This window comes from Rhopilema esculentum, chromosome 10 (assembly GCF_057945365.1).
Source record: "Rhopilema esculentum isolate cy_ngs chromosome 10, ASM5794536v1, whole genome shotgun sequence".
In the NCBI taxonomy this organism is placed as follows: domain Eukaryota; kingdom Metazoa; phylum Cnidaria; class Scyphozoa; order Rhizostomeae; family Rhizostomatidae; genus Rhopilema; species Rhopilema esculentum.
In genome coordinates, this window is record NC_142824.1 from 390,072 (window position 1) to 405,116 (window position 15,045).

Consider the following 15,045-nt stretch of genomic DNA (forward strand, 5'->3'; position numbering starts at 1 on the left):
GTTTCTCACAGTCGAATGCATCCACGAATGTATTAAAATCCAAGCATTGAATTATTACAAATTTTCGGCTTTTTCTAGAGTTAGGTCTAGATATTTCAGAGCAGTTTCTGTAAACCAAGAAAGAAAAAGTAACGAATTCACATCTTTGTACAAATGTGTTAAGAAACGAATGCATGGAGTGGCTAAAAATTGTTGCTGGATCCGTTTAAAACAGATCAATTAAAAGTTTGTGGAATTTCGACACCACAGCAAGCACCGCAACTATAAATGCTTGGAATTTGTGAATGACAGAAGAATAACATAAGGGATGGACAGAAGAATTAGAACCAAAATGATTAGAAAGAGTGAAGTAAGCTGATATCAAAGATCTGTTTATCAATTTGGAGTATGAAGAATTTCAGAGGATGATGATTGAAGTACAGATGAAGATCAGGTAATTGTAAAGTAACTACACCCCAGATCGTGATGTCATGGCAGACCGAAGCTATTGTTTTGTACATTTTTTAAGAAAATATTTTGTGTGTGAATTGATTTTCCGAGGGCTCTCAGCTACTTGAAATCCAGTCACGTCTTTTTTATCACCTCAAACGTAATTATTGCCTAATTTGGGCAAAATTTTCCCCAGTTCTCAAAATTTCTCACTAACTTGGCTTTTTATCCAAGAAATTCAGATTTCTCATAAAAAACTAGTCCAGAAAACAGCATTAGAATTTCTACTTCTCCTGGTTAGAGCCTGGTCTAATTACATCGCAAATTCACTACTTAGGCCCGTTTTGTCTGTTTGCATAAAAATTACTATTGTGCGTGAAATCTTGACGTTGTGAATAAAAAACGTAAGAAATATATTAATCATTGGATTGAAATATATCAAATAGTCAGATTGATATAAAACTTATGAAATAGAAAAATTCACGAAAATCGTTTTGCGGGATTTTTGTATGAAATTATAAATCCTTAATATTTCTGTAGGTAGCACTAGCTTCACAACGACCATGACTACTTCAGTCATTATCAAAAGAAACGAAGAGATACTAAACTCAAACCTCGATCATTTTTTCTCTGTTTTTGGTTGGATTCATAGGGGGCTCGGTGAGCAGTATCTGAAACAGAATGCAAAACAATTAGCAGCAATGCTGTAGAATGTTGGGATTACAAAAGAATTGCTAGTTTGTCCAAATGCAAAAGTCTTAACATCCAACTGCAAGTTCAAATCCTATATTTGTGAAATCTCTGAATGGTCACTGCACTGAAAAACAATGAATTAGAATGGTCATTATACAGAAAAAAACTCGCACCTTAAATAAAATCACATGAAATTCATTTGATGTTTCAATAGTATGGAGATTTCTTAATTTCACTATCCCTTGAGATACCTTCATACAAAATAAATGGTTAAACCCATGTTTCAGCCACCCTCTAATCCCTAATGAGTGACAAAATGATGACGTCACAAACCAAAAATACCTCTAAATGTGCAAAATCAGTTAGACCTGTAACAAAAGGCATAAGATGAGATATGGCCCCATAGTACAATCGTTTCCCCCATCAAATCACTGTGTTTGGCACAGGTACAAATACTTGCAAAATAAGAAAAACGAGCCAAAAATTAAAGTACTCATTTAGCAAACATCAAATTTTTATTTGCCATATCTCGAGAATCTGTAGTAGATTTAGCTGATTTGGCATACTTAAGGTATTTTACCGTGTTCTGGCCGCTCTACTGGTCATTAATTAAAAATTCTAAAATAAATCTTCCAGAAATCATTATTTTGCTACCCGAATGTTTACTTTCTCTTTCCGGCGCATTTTTCTTACTAATCACCTTAATTCACCCTCCGATGTTTTTTCCAAACCCTTTTTTTGTATATTTAATAAAAGATGCATTTGTATCTAAGCATTTTAATTTGTAAATTTAAACTGTAGTTAACAGTCAAGTTTGTTGTTACACTTCTTTTCTTCCCTGTGCTCTCTGCATTCGAAATAAGACAAACAATGGGTCCAAGGAAGTTGCAACACGTAGCTATACTGTTCAAAGTCTTAGTAAATTTCTATCAAAAAACTTTGATAACTGGCAGCAAGTGCACTTTTTAATTAAATGGATATTTTGGGGTTGCCAAAAAATAATCAGTCAAAAACCCTGTGTGGATTTTCAAGGTGTTAGGGTGGGTGCTTGGACTGGGCACTTGTTCGAGTTCTGGGCGCTTGTCAAAAAATTTTCAAAATTAAAAAAGCTTTAAAAAATTAAATATATAGTATTGTCATTGTGAATAAAATTTATTGAGCTCAACATTATTGTTAAGTTTTTCTGCATCTGTGAAATATATAAAAATTCGCCAAACATCAGCTTCCCAATACACTGATGTTACCTTGTTCAAATAACAGCGCAGGATATACCACCTGTCACATATTCGAACATTACAGCTTATTCAGAAATGGAAATTTATTCAGCAATGAACACTTATTAAGACATGGGCACTTATAAAACCCTTCTTTCTTAGTGCGGGTGCTTAGTGACACTGGGCAATTATTTGTGTTCTGGGACTTGAATTGGTCATTTAAATACTATTGAAATGGTCAATCCCTGAAAATTTGACAGGTAATAAACTTCAAGAAATATTTGAAAGCATATAGTGTCCTCAGGAATTTCTTCTCAGCAACCAAAACTCAGTAGGTGTCAAGATACTGAAATTTGACCAAGGATTTGCTAACACTTCAAACCACAATGTTACTTTCAACAGTGGAAAGGAACTTTAAGCAAACTTCGTATAGAATTGTCCATATAGGAGACATACTTTACTGTTCTTTGGGTTTATGTTCATTTTACTTTCTCCAAAGGTGTAGTCCCAAACATGCTTCATGTCATCCCAGTTTCTAACAATACCATTCTCCATTGGATAATTCACCTCTAGCATGTGCCGAAGTTGGCTGGCTTCATCTCCAACCATTAAATCCTGGAAAAATTATTGAAATCTGAAAATGACAATAGGCTAAACAATTAAAGAGATGACCTTGTTCGAAGACAGATACTCTTTAGGTATCTGTATTGTAGCTGCAAATTGAGAACCTGAGACTAACTCAGATGGAGAATGTAACAGGCCTGGCCATAAGACATTCAGCAGGGGAGTAGTAAAGAGCTCTCCTAGTAATTTCCAGGTAAGCTTTTCATAGAAATATAAAAATAGGAACAAAAGAAAAATCATTTTTAAGAAGGGAAATTTGCATTTTTGAACAGTTTAGGAGAGTAATCAGCAGCTCCCCTCGAGCATTTGAGATAGCCTTGGGGGAAGCAAGAGCTTTGGATCTCCTCAAATAGCCAGGCTTCTGTAGACTTCTTGTTGATCCTTATTCAAACATATTTTATTCCGTCTTTCACACGAAAAACATTTCAATATTATACTATAATTTCAACCCTCTTTGATTCATACTACAGTCATCAGCATCTTCATGGAAATGGAAGGGCAATACTGTGTGACATTATCCAGTATGAAATACGTACATATCATCTTCAAGAGGTATCTTTATTCCTAACATGCTAGGTAAGAGGGGAGAAGGTGCAGCTTAAATTTTTTTTCTGGAAACAAGGAACTCTTTCTTTATAAAAGCTGAAAATAAGCAGTTACTAGAGCTCGGGGGGGGGGGGAACTTAATAGGTTTGACGTACGGGGACGTGTCATTATTTAGGGGTACCAAAAATGCGGAATTATGGGTATCAGTTTCTCAATTATGTGCGGAATTATGGGTACCATTTGAAGAAATATACAGAGTTATCGGTATCATTTTGGAAAACCAGTTAGCTAGGAACTTATAAGGCATGCAAAAATCATATTTTAACAACCATGGCTATAATGGAAATGAAGCTCTTAAAGAGACAGCTTCCGGAAATGCAAATAAAAATGGTGTGCAAACAACCAGGATTACAGAACATAAAAGGGCTGAAAGTGCCAATAACTATTTTAATGGAACATTTCTTGAAATTGTAGAGCCAAGCACCAACTTTGATGGGACTCTTAGATCCCCAAGGACAAGGACCACAATAAAGCATTTGCATTAAGGGAATCCAAACATGTAAAAAGTTACAAAGATCAACTCTGATTTGATGCCTGTCAGGCATTGGCCAATGAGATAACAGAAACCTTGTTGTTGCATGTCAGCACAGTTTTTGCACTTTCTTGGATTACATAATGAATTGGATTGCTATATTGTGAACACCTGACTTACACCAATGGGTTCCCTGAATGCTCTTGGAATTGAGTGATTGATGTGTGATGTTAAGATTTTAGAACAAAGAATATACAAAAGTTTTTGTTGTGTCTTGGAAAATGTTCTGTGTCTTGCAGAATTATGGGTAGACTTTTACTCATTTTTGCGGAGTTATGGGTCACATTTTTCCAGAATGGCACGTCCCTGTCCAAAACTAGGCTTAGTTACCACCCCCACACAAGGGTATCAGTAGCCACGTTTCAGTCTGTTTCGTTCAATGCGTGCAATCGCACGCGCACGCACCCACAGACGTATGGAGTTAATAATTAGTGCGATAAACTGCACACATAAAACAATTTGCTGCTACTATTTGTGCTGCATGTTGAATTTGACAACGTGAAGTGTTTTATGTTAATGGTATGTAATCGTATTAGGGCCTTATCATATGAGCCCGGCTGACCGGGCTGGCTCGGTCAATCTGGCTAAAATCAGCTTGCTATCATTTGAAGTTTTCCCAGCCCGGTTTGAGGGGCTGAAGAAAGTCAGGTGACATTTGCCTGGTTACGTTTTTTATTTTGCCTGCCAAGATTTCAAAAATAGCTAACAACAAAGAGAACATATCTGCGGCTCTTGTAGCTCTATCTCTATCATCTCTACAAGCAGTATGCCAGGACATTCACAGTCTATTGATATTATGGAGGCTACAACAAGTTAAATATCAGGCAGTTTTCTGTCAAAAAGAAGGCCCTTTTGAAACGAAAAAGAATGTTGAACCAACGAAAAATGGAGAGGATGAAAAGAACTATTTGGTTTCATCCTGGTCCCAGAGAACAATGGTGGATCAATATGCTTTTGGGAATGTTGGGATTCCCATCAAAAGTGCATATGCCGTACTTTGCATATACCTAACATGGCATTTTGCTTATCAAACAGACTGACGTTTGGGTTTTCCCTTCTCTCCAGCGCTTCACTGATAGCTTCCAAACCCTCTCCATGTGGAATACTGGGATAGAGTCCCACAACATCAATTGAAAAGTAAATTTGAATAAAAAGAATCAAACGGAAATGCACCCGCTTTTTTCAAAAGACACATATTCTTGGAAAACAATATGAAGTAACATTAAAATATTACCTTCACTTCAATATCTCCAACCTTTGCTGTTGAACGAATCATAGGACGACCAACCATAGAAGGGAATATGTGAGATGGGAAATTCGATCCGGCAAAACCACACTTAACAAACTAGAACGAGACAAATAAAATTTAGTTAAGAAATAAAAGGTATCCTGCAAATTAACAGGCATAAATATTACAGAATTATGGAACCATCTGAGCAATATTATCTAGTGCTTTTGAAAGTAAAAGGAAAAAGCAAACCAAAATGTGGAGAACAAAAGGGGCCGCTCAGAGTAGAAAAATATTAGTATGAGACTGCTGAAATTTTTACATACGAAGGACCCCACTTAAGTTGCAAAACTATCCAACAGGGGTGGAGCATATATGTTTTGATTTAGGGAGGTGGGAAAAAGACCTATTTGATATGATGTTGGCTTTTGGCAATACCAAATGTTACAAAACAATTTGAAGGCACTGACCCCCAGAGTCCCCTCAAACATTGAAATAACTTATCCAATTATTTTTTGGTGGATGCAAATTTTTCTAAACTTGGCATCCTCAACTTCGAAGATTTCTTTAAATTAGAAACTGCAAAATTGATGTACGATGTTTACAACAACAACTGCACCTAAGTTCTTTATGAATTATTTCAGAAAATTAGTGTAAGACACAACTATAAAACACGCCAGGTTACGAAAAAACACTTATCTTTCCCTCTGGTGAGAACAGACTGTCGAAAAATGTATTACCTTTATTGGTATCAAAATCTGGAACCAAATACCAGAAGAGATTCGCTCCAAACCAAGCAAAAATTTATTCAGTAAATTTCTTTTCAACTTGTTACTTTACCAATATTAGTATAAATACAACCGACCACTCTGCTCCACTCCATTTTAATGAATTCTGAAAATCTCTAATTTAACTCTCCTCATTAAATTCACCTTAAATTAGAAGCTGCCGTGTCCTACTCCTTTTTCCACTTTCATGTAATTTTTCTATTCTTTCTTGTAATTTTGTTCTGTTATTGTTGCTTATAATTTTTTGAAATTCAGATTGTATAATATTAATGTATATCACAAGCGTATGTAATAGAGCACTGGGCTTGAAAACATTTTAGGCTTATCTCAGTGTCCTAGGCAACACTCACGGACATTCTCTTTATAATTCTTTAATTCTTCTTTCTGTTTAAGACAATAAGTAAATATATCTTTAATAAACACGCTGTAAAAAAGTTGCTTAATGAAAAGAAATTTGAATATGAATTTGAATTTGAATTCGAATTTGGATTATGGGTCCTACGAAAAAACATAAAGATGATGGCTGCGGAAAACTATGCCAGCAAAAATTTATTTTGATACAGTTTGCTGCCCCGCAATGGAGCCAAAGGGTATTAGCACATTAATTCTAATACCATGAGGCTTTTCGCCTGCGAGTGAGATTCTAGTATGATGCAGCAAGCATTTTACAAGAGAGAAATGCAGAAGAAAAATGTAAAATGTAGCATCTGATTCGAGAAATAGATCTAATGAATGTGAAAATATTGCCTGTGACTCCAAGGAGTAGTTTTTAGTGCTTAATTACCATCTGCGCAAAACTATGAGTCAAAGTTTCATACAAAGCAACTAATACAACTGCATTTAAAATCAGTGGGCTTTAAAATAATTTCATAGCTGTTGCTCTTTAGATCCAGTCTTTAAATTTTGTCAATCAATTAAATTTTGTTTAAATTTTGTCAATCAAATTATTAATTAAAAGGTATGGCTAGAAAAAGCAAAACTAAGTTAATTTCGCAAAGTTAATTTTCAGCAATGTTTTTCTCTAAGCAGAGGCTCTGCTCTCTTTTGCAGACAGCAGCACTCATAAGCAGGGCTTGAAAAAATATTTTTCTTCCCGGCAGAAAAATATAAAATTCAAAATTTCCTGCAAGGCTTCGAAAAAGTTATAAGCCACTGAAGTGATATTTTAAGTTGCCTGATTTGTTTACACATTTGCACTAAAAATAAACTGTCATACTAAAAAAGAACTAATTGCTGGTCCTCAATTTTTGATCATAGATCTTCAAACAGCAATCATTTTGTTTATACTGTATAAGATGATCAAGGAGAAGGTGACAGAGCAAAATACTCATAGTTTGTTTTTAAGGTCAAAGTTAATATGTCTATAATAATTTTGATTTAATTTCATATCAGTACTAGACAATTAGATACTGTTGAAGTATTGACGTATACTACATCTTGCTCTGGGTCTCATGTTTGCTGCTCAATTTTATCATCAAAGCTAGTAGTTCATACAACATGTAAGAATACTTGCTTACTTTTCAATGGTTAAAATTAATGTTTTAAATCAGAGGTGGGGCTAGAGGCAAAGATGTAAGCCCAAAATGCTTACATTTTTTTAACATAGCCATGAATGATATATGCAAATGCCAGTAGAAAAGTATGAAGAAAGTTGGACACATCCAAACAGGTTTTTGGACATGTTCACTTTGAATACAATTGATGTAACAAGATTGGCTGTCTGTGTTTTTACTTATCTAGAATGGTGTTTAAAGAGAAATGAAGCTTTAGCTTGCTTGAATTTAATCAGTAGCTGAAAATCATGTCAAATTGCTTGAAATTAAGTATAAAAGACACTGATAATACCAGATGATTGAATTTTAAAAGCTTATCTTCATTTTTTGTTAGTAGTGCAGGATAAAAAATTATGCAGTATGTAAGTACATCACAAAAAACAGCGTTCAGAAGAAAGAGAGTAACATAATTTTAATGTTCATTTTAAAATCAAGCAATGGAGATTTCACGCTAAAAACTTCTTGGCAAACAGCAGCTGGCGCTACCAGACATTATCCAGCCCTGACTATAAAAGACAAAATTTAATTATATCAATTTCAGATTGAATTTACATTACTCTGATATGAAGATAGATACATTTGGGGATGGGCAAATAGCTTAATACTTTGACATCTTTACTTGCTGCTTGAATTTTTATACATATAAATTGAAACTAAAAAAGGAAAAATTGCTATTGAAGTTAGTTCCTGGAAAGAAGACAGAATCCCAGAATGCAATTGCATTTATTTGCCTTATCTGAAGGGTATGTTGAAAAGGTATTAGAATACACTCCCCTCACAAAAGTATTGCACCACCTTGTTCAAAATGGCGGCACTTTTTGTCAATATTTTTACAATACAAAACATTTGAATGCATGAATTGGGTGAAATAGGCATATTTTATAGCAAATTTCAGCGGGAAAAGCTTGCAAATTTTACTGACGCCATTTTATTCCTTAGTTAGAAATGTAAATTTTAAGCAAAAACATTATTGTTTGAAAAAGTGTATACTACGCCGAAGGGAGAAAATTTGTCAAATGAGATGCGAGTCCCTACAATATTTTTACAGGGAAGTGGTCTTTAGTTTTTGAAAAATTGTTGACCATGTTAGATGCAGCCACACAACAGCTTCAATAAATCAAAAAAGGTTTCTAAAGGGTGCTTCAGTAGTAATAAACCGAGAAGTGGGTTAATAAAAAAAATTGATGTTACAGGGGTAGCGATTTTGTCTGTTTTATTTCACCATGTTTACACCAAGGTACAGTAAAAGACATGCAACTTGACGCTGAGCAATGTTTTGCAGCTCAAAATTCTTCCAAACAAAAAATAATGTGGGTCTTACACAAATATAAAATAAAAATTCACCTGCGTAAAGGGAAACCATTTTTACAACGATTTATTTCCGAACAAGAAGAGTTCAAGTTTTTCCGTGACATCGTTCAAGTCCAGATTTGTACATCGTTGAAAATGTTTGGCTTCGTATGTAAAACAATCCGAACCATGATTTAAAAGGTTCTTGAAGAACCAAAGAATCGCTAATTAAAAGAATTCTTCAGGTTTGGAATGAAATTCCACAATAATACGTTGCCCAATTATATGCAACCAATTCAAGAAGGCATAAAGCGGTTTCAAAAGTTCATGGGTCCCGTCAAAATATTGAAATTTGAAACTGTTAAAAGACGTTTTGAAACTGTTATTTTAAAAAAAGTGCTATAAAAAGATTGAAGTTTTGATTGGTGATTGTTTCACTTCCGACACACTCCCATTTGCCACTTAAAAACAATCAATTTGCGCAACAATAGCTTTCGATAATTCTTGCGCCATTTTCCCTCCTTCGAGGTGGTGCAATACTTTTGTGAGGGGAGTGTACACAAAAAACATTAAGAGTTTTAGTTATTGCAACCTAAACATTGCAATTCATTGTGGTGATGAATTTACAAGGCTCTTCTCAGAAAAAGGACAGTGCTTTAAGAAGCCCAAAAATGATTGTTTTCAAACAATGACAAATGATTGTTTAAACAAATATTTAAAAGACACTACCAGGCACTATGAGGGAAACACTTTATTATCAAAGTGGACTACCACAGAAGCACTGACTCTAGCTTGAAAAATTGGTGCAATCTACATAGATTTTGTTAAAGTTACTTCCCAAAATTTTTTATTAACAGTTAAAATTTTTAAGAAAATAATTGTTTACCAGTCTGCCATAATGTACTTGATGGTGTGTATGTTTTTAGTGTATAGAAAAAAATATGGTTCTAAGTTGTTACTTCTAGTTTCATGCTTAATCAAGCTTTCGTGGGAAAAATATAGCAGGTGTACTAACCACAGCACGCCTGAAAACATCCAGGCATGTGGTGGCATGTGGCATTTTTTGCAAAATCTTATGGTTATTATAATAGATCTACACAGAAATTGCCAGCACGACAATAATGACACTAATAATCTTGATGAAATTTATTTCGCTCAATCCTTAGCATCACTACTTACATTTTAATAAAAAATGTGTTATTTCTGAAGACTTGAGCAAGTTTCTACATAGTTTTCATCTCCTTCGATAGCATATCCTCAGCAGAGTCAGTGGGGGCTTGGTGTTTATCTGGTTGTAATGAACGTTTTTGTGTGTAAATCCGTTATCAAGCATCATCAAGCATCACAGCTATTATACACTTAGTGAGCAAAATTATTGCACAGGTTTGACAATTCAGTAATGGCAAACACGTTGTCAACAACAAAGCGATCAAAATGCAAACCACTTTTGTGAAGCCATTAGGCGTCTTTTTATGGTTAAAATCTAATCAAACCAAACTTCAAACCATTGACAACACTTTTAATTTAGAAATTGAAATAAGTTATATTTTAAAAAATTAAAATTATTAACTTTTTAATGGACAGTCTCCCAGCTTTGAAACCTTTGTGAGACCTGCCAAAACTTTATCAAAAATTTAGTAACAGGTCCTGTTAATCACGACATGACAAGTTCAGAAAAACATTTGCAAGATCACATTTAGGTGTTGGAGTACCAAGTTGATCATAAATGGCCTTGTATTTGGTGGATGGAAAGTGGCATATTTTAAGCCATTTTATCACATTCACTTTTTACAACTATGAAGACACTTGAGTGAACCTGTTTATCACGGGAAATTTGGTATTTTCATTAAATGAGAGGACGAAATGCTGTTTGATACAATTTTCAGGATTATTTGTTCCTATTACAACATCGCAATCGGTTGGAAAAGATGGACTTCACGATTTGTGACATTTAATTTATTGAATTTTGCTGCAATATATCACGAAGCGGCTGCTGAGATTAGGCCCATTGCGGCTCCAAAAATTTCAGACCAAAACATTTGACAGATTCTCCAACAAAAGTGAGGAAAATGAGCAGTTCTAGACACCCAAGCATAAAGTAAGTGCCCCCGAGTTCATTGTAATAAGATATCGCAAACTGGAGCAAAAATGAACTTTTTTATTGCAAATGTTTCACAGGTACCTCAATCATCATGGCTCAATTTTTGTGTTTTTGCGACATGTTGATATTGTTTATAAATTGAAAAGAATCAAGAATATTCTTGCATTTACTATTTTCACCATCAAACCTTGATAAATTTTCTACATATTTCTGTTAAAAAGTCATCTTATAACTTTTACAAAACTTGCTATGGCCACTTGAATTTTGGTTCGATAGAATTTTTTGCTGCAGTGCGGCCATGCGCCCATAGGGGGGGGGGGCTGAGCCAATAGACAAACTTCTACTTTTGCTATTTTTTAACATTTTGTACAAGAGCCCCTTTTGTTATTTTGACAGCACTATACCACTGTATTTTAGTAATAGAATTCCTCTGGCAAAAATTCAATCTTGAAAACTGGTTGGCAGTATATAGGAGATCGACAATTTGCGATAAATAATTTCTTAGCTCCACAAATTGAACGACTGAGATGTTTCTTAAAGAAGCCAACATCCGCACGCATGCCCTACTCATTTATATTACAGATTTAATTTTGTCAATTTGCCTTATAGCACTTTGTCAAGCCTTGTGAGCTTCTGGTTTGCAGGAGTTGTATTTTCATAATTCAATGATACAAAAATTATATTTCCTGAAATTCTTGGGGCGTCCTGTTGTACCTTTTTTAAATGAAAGCTCCCCAACGAACTGCGATGCTTTGGGCTTAGGCCGGCCACAAACTTAGTCACAAAATCAAAACATAATTAAATGCCAATAAATTGAACCTGACTTACCCCGGTTCCATTGTCACATACAATAACGTTATTACCCTTGGCATCCATAACGCCTTTGCTGTCTACCTTTGTCGACAACACCCAGTAGCAACCTTACAGTGCTTGGACTTTTCCGCCTCTTCCCATTAGTAGTCTGGAAACGAGGAACCGAAGGCCATTCACTCATCTCGATAAAAGACTGGGACGAGCTTGGAAGTCGGGAGAATCTAAAACTTTTTGTGAAACAAAATCACTAATTTACTGGAAAACAAGAAACAGGCATCCCGAAGCAGAGGGCCTGGGCGCACAACCATTTGAAACATGACTGAAATGGGCAATGAAGAAAATGTGAAAACCATTAAACTAGTAGTTTTCATTGTGTTAATTATGTTTTTCTTTTCGTTTCATCATATTAGGGTTTTGTTCTTGGTTCCCTCCTTTTTTTAATTCAAGATTAATGGCTTACCTCTCTCGTCCGCAAAAATAGCCTTTTACTTATTTGATGATGATACTCTTATGTAATATCTAATTTGAACTGAAAGTCTTAATGAGCTTCAAAGTGTGGATAACAAGGAACTGAAAAAAGTGAAAACGTGGCTTGAAGCTAATAAATTAGGCTTAATATTGATAAACTAATTTCAGGGCCTTTGCGAGGCACTTGTTGGAGGACTACAAATTTACTTGATTAAAAAAATTTAGCCTGAAATTCTTTATATACTGTCACAAACCTCTTCAATTGATTTTGTCAATCTAACTCTGTATATAATTAGCAACTATTCATTTTTATACGATAATAGCCGACTTTCCTTCTAGCTTTGTCAAATCTCTATATCGGAACGGGTAAAGGATATAGCTACTACCCGATGCCGCACCGTGGTTGCATCGAATTTTCGAACTTTGATGCTTTTAGTTCTCTGGAAAATGCACTCTTTTAAGCACATTTCACTAAAGTAATCCTCCTAATCCTATTGAAAATTATTTTTTTGCAAAAGAATTGAACAGCAGATAAAAATAACTGGTACAATTTCGCCGTGGTCTTGAAAAATACCATGTTGTCAGTTACTTCTAAAGCTAGGTAACAGGAAGAACTGGTTGTCAATTTAGATCCCTCTTTCCATCTTAGCATGCCTTTTGAATGTTCAAAAAAATCTGGAGCTCATAGTGAATTGCAGTTGACGCTTCTACCAAGAAACGTTAGGGGAAATGGACAAAAAAACACAATTTTACCTAAAGAGGGCCTCGATTTTTAGATTTAGTGCCAACAAGAAATCTTCAAATCTTCAAATCATTAGTTTGTTTACCTTCATTCATATAAAGGAATATCATATTTAACCAACGGAGCAACTACCTTTGCTTGATCCTTTCTTGACTTTATGACATGAAGGTCTCTGAAATACCTAAAGCGTTTCTTCCATCGAGCGGATTATACCTGAAATTCCCTACTGAGATACTATTGGGGAGTGTGACATCCCTCACACTCATAACTTTTGAGTCACCTCAACAATATTTATCTGAAAGTGTCAGTATCACAATTGGAAATTCCCTATCAAAGAAACTTGTTATGTGAAATATTTAGGTGTTCTTCTTGATGAAAACATTTCATTGAAGTTTCACTGAACTGCCTACTCAAAAATTGGCTAGGGGCTGTGATATGTCTTTTCAAAGTGGAATATTTCTTAAATGTCAATTTTTTGCCTGTCTCTGCAATTCTGTATTTTCACCCTTTCTACAGTTTAGCATATCAGTTTGGGGTCTCACTGGTTGGTGTAATTTGTCTGCGATCATCGCAAACGAATTACACTTTCATGAGAACAGTCAGACTTTCTAACGTTATGAACCAAGACCCAATAACAGAGGAGGTGATGCTTATGTAGCCATATCTCAGCCCATTTGAAATGCATTAAACTTACTATTCACGGTTAGAGATATTTCATAATACCTTCTTGGGATATATGGTCAAATTTGAAAAATTCCAGAAATAGTTATTTTGTGGCGTCATCGCTTTCATTTCGAAATTCGCTTGCAGCACTCATTTTCACGCAATCACGCATGTGTAATACTGATTCACAGGTCACGCGCCAATGTCTATTCATGCATTCACGCATAATAAAATTTGTTTCACGAATTCACGCATCGAAAATACGCCGATCACGCAATCACGCCAAAATACCCGGTACTCCGGCAAAATATTGTCATGATCAAAAATCTCCTGGTAATTTCTTTAAGAGATCTATCAAAAATCATTCAACACACCTGCAATATTGTTTTTATTCCTCGTCACATCACATATAGTATTCTTAAATTTTTTAAAAATGAATCGATGTTTTTAGCATGTTGACATTTTACCGTATATATCATACTATTCACTTATAACTTCATTAAAATGTCCCGTTTTACTAGAGACAAATGCGTCACCGAGAGCATATGCTCGAAAGTTCTTCAGCATTTTTTCATATATCTGTCAGCACCTTTTAATTACCTATGAATCATGATGTAATTTCTGACAATCTAACTCTATCTTGATGATTCTTTGCTTAAATGTAACATCTTTGTTTTAATTGCTGAATATATATTTACATCGAATATCATAAACCTTCTTCTCTTGGTTACATCTTCCCTTTATATGCGTTTTCCTGTGCTACAGAATCCGATGCCAGGAAAACTTTGAAGCATTTCAGCTAAAAGTCCAGAGACCCCTAACATCATGACGGGGTACTTTCTTTTTGCTTTGAGTAGGGAATCTTACTCTTTTTTGTTCCTCAGAAAATTTGCATGTCCAGAGCATGATTCCACATCCCCGGAAATGAGTACAAAAACGTTGAAAAATTTGCTTCTACCTTTGCATACGAATAAACGAACTTTCCAACACTCACTTGAAATAAGCAGGAACCGACGAAAAAGGGTAAAAGTAGCAATCTCTTTCAAAAGTTGAGTTTCATTCAAAAGAATCTTGACTAATCATTTTGTAAAAATATATGTGGCAAAATCGCCAACAGAATCTTGAATCTTGACTAATCATTTTGTAAAAATATATGTGGCGAAATCGTCAGGTCATAAAAGCACTATATGACTTTGTAAAGTTATATGCTGAGTAAATCAAAAAAATTCGAAAATTTATTTACAATTTTGTCTCAAACCTTTTTGAAGTTCTAACAAAGTAGATTTTTTGCTAGGACCATC

At 34.8% G+C, this 15,045-nt stretch overlaps 1 protein-coding gene across 1 annotated transcript in view; it reads right to left on the reverse strand.

Moving 5' to 3' along the window:
• Nucleotides 1-12,046, reverse strand: part of LOC135693454 (actin-related protein 2) — a 26,424-nt gene extending 14,378 nt beyond the window's left edge. Inside the window, exons 1-4 of the mRNA XM_065211952.1 lie at nt 11,887-12,046; nt 5,333-5,443; nt 2,793-2,951; nt 1,044-1,100 (exon numbers count right to left, since the gene is read on the reverse strand). Of these exons, the coding sequence (XP_065068024.1) occupies nt 1,044-1,100; nt 2,793-2,951; nt 5,333-5,443; nt 11,887-11,934 (375 nt within the window). The 5' untranslated portion in view covers nt 11,935-12,046. The remainder of the gene's footprint in view (nt 1-1,043; nt 1,101-2,792; nt 2,952-5,332; nt 5,444-11,886) is intronic.
• Nucleotides 12,047-15,045: the final 2,999 nt, after the last annotated feature.